This window comes from Bison bison, unplaced genomic scaffold (genome assembly GCF_000754665.1).
Source record: "Bison bison bison isolate TAMUID 2011002044 unplaced genomic scaffold, Bison_UMD1.0 scf7180017864201, whole genome shotgun sequence".
NCBI classification, from domain to species: Eukaryota; Metazoa; Chordata; class Mammalia; order Artiodactyla; family Bovidae; genus Bison; species Bison bison.
In genome coordinates this window covers 1,657,204-1,661,257 of record NW_011494773.1, presented here as the reverse complement: position 1 = coordinate 1,661,257, position 4,054 = coordinate 1,657,204, and the positions used below count along the sequence as shown (strand labels likewise).

General features: G+C 47.5%; 1 protein-coding gene across 1 annotated transcript in view; it reads right to left on the bottom strand.

Annotated features, from left to right (window-relative positions):
• Positions 1-4,054, bottom strand: part of TMEM63C (transmembrane protein 63C) — a 35,630-nt gene that overhangs the window by 7,572 nt on the left and 24,004 nt on the right. Inside the window, exons 16-18 of the mRNA XM_010844412.1 lie at positions 777-939; positions 454-559; positions 1-84 (exon numbers count right to left, since the gene is read on the bottom strand). The exon at positions 1-84 is cut by the window's left edge and continues 1 nt beyond it. Coding sequence (XP_010842714.1) covers positions 1-84; positions 454-559; positions 777-939 — 353 coding nt within the window. The remainder of the gene's footprint in view (positions 85-453; positions 560-776; positions 940-4,054) is intronic.

Here is a 4,054-nt window from a genome sequence, read left to right as displayed (position 1 = left end):
TCTGCTCGTTGAGTTTGGTGGGTGCGTAGGAGTAGTACATGTTATAGCGGTCCGTGACGTGCTTCATGCACAGGTAGAGCAGCCCTGGGGGCCGGCAGACGGAGGCAGGCTCAGAAGCCATCCCAAGACCCTCCCCTCCCCTGGGCCCGAGATGCCAGACACAGGTCAGCCAGAGTGGCAAGGGGGCCAAGGACAGGCTGTGGGAGCCCCGTGGGGCCGATCTTGCGTGCCCGGCTGCTTCCCTTGAATCCTAGAACCTATTCTGTCATTTTGGTTAAGTAGTCATTCCCTAACAAGCATCCTCTGTAAATAGCCATCCAACCCCAGCCCCCCTGACCAACCTGGCCCCCTCCCCTGCCCTTCTGATTGGCTGGCCCCGGGTCTCCTCCTGAGCCAGGAGGGAGCCGGATGCTCTGGGGCTCCCCCTGGGTGGGGGCCTCAGGGACAACTCACCGAAAGGAGCAATGATGGGGCAGGTGATGCTGTACGCCATTACCACGCTGAAGACATTCATCATCCACGCATACTCGCGCCCGTACTGGAAGTCCATGGCCTGGTTCTGGGGCAGAAAGCAGGGTCCTCTTGGCATGGCTGCTTCTGCAGCTCCTCATCCGGCAAGGCAGCCTCCCCTCCGAGAATGGTGTCGGAGGAGCACCTGGCCCCTTCCGCCCACCAGGGCTCCCATGTCACTCCGCACTTCTAACAGGCACCCCCCACTCCAACACCCGCCCAAGGGAAGCTCCAAGGGCTGTGTCAGGGAAGGGCCTGGCCCTCACCATTCGGATGTTCACTCTCTCTGGCTCCGACCTGGAGAAGACGAGGCGGATGGTGTACAAGAAGAGCGACCCCAGGCGCATCAGCTCCATGCCTGTGCCAATAAAGGCTGCCGTGATGACGTAGTTGACAAAGAAGGCGCCATTGTCTGGCAGGAACACACACCTGGGTGTGGAGGAGGGCGGGAGATGGCCACAGAAGCCGGAGAAGAGGGAGAGGGCAGAGATGTTGGGAGCAAAGAGGAGAGAGAGGAAGAGAATTGAAGGGATGGGCAGTGGGTGGAGATAGAGATGGGGAGAAGAGCTTTCAAATACAGTCATCCCTTGGTATCCGCGGGTGGTTGGTTCCAGGAGCCCCTGCGGATATCAAAATCCAGGGATGCTCAAGTCCCTTATATGAAAATGTCAATAATATTTGCAGATAACCTATGCCCATCCTCCTGTGTACTCTTGTCTCTAGATTATCTGTAATACTAACACAATGTAATCAGCTGTAAATACAACTAAACGCTATGCAAGTGGTTGCCTGCACACAGCACATTCGAGTTTCACTTTTGGAAACTTCCTTGAATTTTTTTCCCTGAATATTTTGATCTGCAGTAGGTCAAATCTGAAGATGTGGAATCCGTGGACACAGAAGGCCCACTGTATACATGCGTTTCCAGCCCAGTGTAATTTAAACAAGGGCCCTTTTGAACAAGGATAGGGGTGGATGGGTTAGGAGACACATGCACTGGCTTGATCTACAGAAGGGCTGTGAAAGAAAACAAAAATAAAGAAGGGCTGTTTGACTGGATCCACAGACCCTGGAGAGCTCACAGGCAGACTTGTGGGGGTCTGTGACCTTGAATAGGGAAAAGATTGCATCTTCACTTTCTGCAGTTTAGCACTTCCTCCCATGAAGAGCGTGGGCAACACATCACAGGCATGCCAGCCGTGGCTGTGAGTCTGTCTCCAGTTGAAGTGAGGTATTTTCATACCATGTTGTATCTATTGCTGAGCATTCACAACACCATTTGCGTTCATCATCTCTTCAAAATGATGCTAGTTATTAGGCCACTACATTAGACATGTTAAATTCACATGATTGAGACTTTCCTGTCTGCACACGTGTTGCTAGCTGGCCAACTTCAGCTAACAGCCATTCAGCCACCTGAATGGATTGTCACACTGCCTGTTCTCACATTGGTGACCCATGCATCTCTGTCATCTATACAGTTCTGATAACTCCCTCAAGAAGAAAAAATCTGTGAGTCCCTGCACATATTTCAGAACTCCTTCAAAAGCTATTCTTTCTCGAGGGCATCAAAGGTGAGTCATGAACTCACAATTCTTCTCCTTCTCATATATTTACAAACTGTATTAAAAATAACGACCTAGCCAAAGATGAACTCACTCATCTTGGGAAAAACTAAGCTTATTACAATTACAGTTTAACTGTAGAAAGCTTGGAGAATTCTGGCTCTTGCCCTGTAAAGCAAGCTATGAAAGGTTGCATGGCATTGGCAACAGCACATCTTTGAAAAATTGGGACTTTCAACATTTGTAACCCTAAAAACAAAACAAAGCCAAACAAAAAGAGAAACTGGCTGGACGTCCAACAAGACCTGCATGTTGCCTTGTCAAAAATCCACTCCTCTGTTCCAGTTGAATGTTCTTCTTTTAGCTAAGTAACATCAATTTTCACATGGATGGCTTTAAAACAATAAAATGTAACTTTTGCTTGCTTCCATTTAGAATGCATTGACCTATTATTAAAGGTATTAACAGAGATTGTATCATACATTTGAATTCTAAAATATTTTCAATAACTGTATTTTGACATAACCAGTTTTCGTTATAGCCCAGGTATTTTGTACATTTAAAGAACTGGGCTTCCTGGGTGGCTCAGTGGTAAAGAATCTGCCTGCCAATTCAAGAGACATGGGTTCAGTCCCTGGTCTGGGAAGATCCCACATGGCCCGGAGCGACCAAGCCGTGCATCTTAACTACTGAGCCGTACTCTAGAGCCGTACTCTAGAGCCGGGGAACTGCAACTTCTGAGCCCACTTGCATGACTACTGACACCCGAATCCTAGAGCCTGTGCTCAACAAGAGGAACCACCGCAATAAGAAGCCCACGCTGCAACAAAGAGCAGCCCCCGCTCTCAGACTAGAGAAGAGCCCGTGCAGCAGTGAGGACCCACACAGCCAAAAATTAATAATTTTTTAAAAAGAAATCTAATCAGAATCAACTCAACATTGTACAGCAATTATCTTCCAATTAAAAAATATATATATAAGAAATCTACTCAGAGTATATATAAAACTGGCAAAATCTGAACACGCTCTGTGGATTGTATCAATGTCACTTTCCTGGTTTTGATACTGTATCTTAGTTATGCAAGATGTGACCATTGGGGGAAACTGGATGAAGGGTGTATCAGTTCAGTTCAGTTCAGTCACTCAGTCGTGTCTGACTCTTTGTAACCCCATGAATAGCAGCACACCAGGCCTCCCTGTCCATCACCAACTCCCGGAGTCCACTCAAATTCACATCCATCGAGTCAGTGACGCCATCCAGCCATCTCATCCTCTGTCATCCCCTTTTCCTCCTGCCCCCAGTCCCTCCCAGCATCAGGGTCTTTTCCAATGAGTCAACTCTTCGCATGAGGTGGCCAAAGTACTGGAGTTTCATCTTTAGCATCATTCTTTCCAAAGAAATCCCAGGGCTAATCTCCTTTAGAATGGACTGGTTGTATCTCCTTGCAGTCCAAGGGACTCTCAAGAGTCTTCTCCAGGACCACAGTTCAAAAGCATCAATTCTTCAGCACTCAGCTTTCTTCACAGTCCAACTCTCACATCCATACATGACCACTTGAAAACTATAGCCTTGACTAGACGGACCTTTGTTGGCAAAGTAATGTCTCTGCTTTTCAATATGCTATCTAGGTTGGTCATAACTTTCCTTCCAAGGAGCAAGTGTCTTTTAATTTCATGGCTGCAGTCACCATCTGCAGTGATTTTGGAACCCAGAAAAATAAAGTCTGACACTGTTTCCACTGTTTCCCCATCTATTTCCCATGAAGTGATGGGACCGGATGCCATGATCTTCGTTTTCTGAATTTTGAGCTTTAAGCCAACTCTTCACTCTCCTCTTTCACTTTAATCAAGAGGCTTTTTAGTTCCTCTTCACTTTCTGCCACAAGGGTGATGTCATCTGCATATCTGAGGTTATTGATATTTCTCCCGGCAATCTTGATTTCAGCCTGTGCTTCTTCCAGCCCAGCGTTTCTCATGAT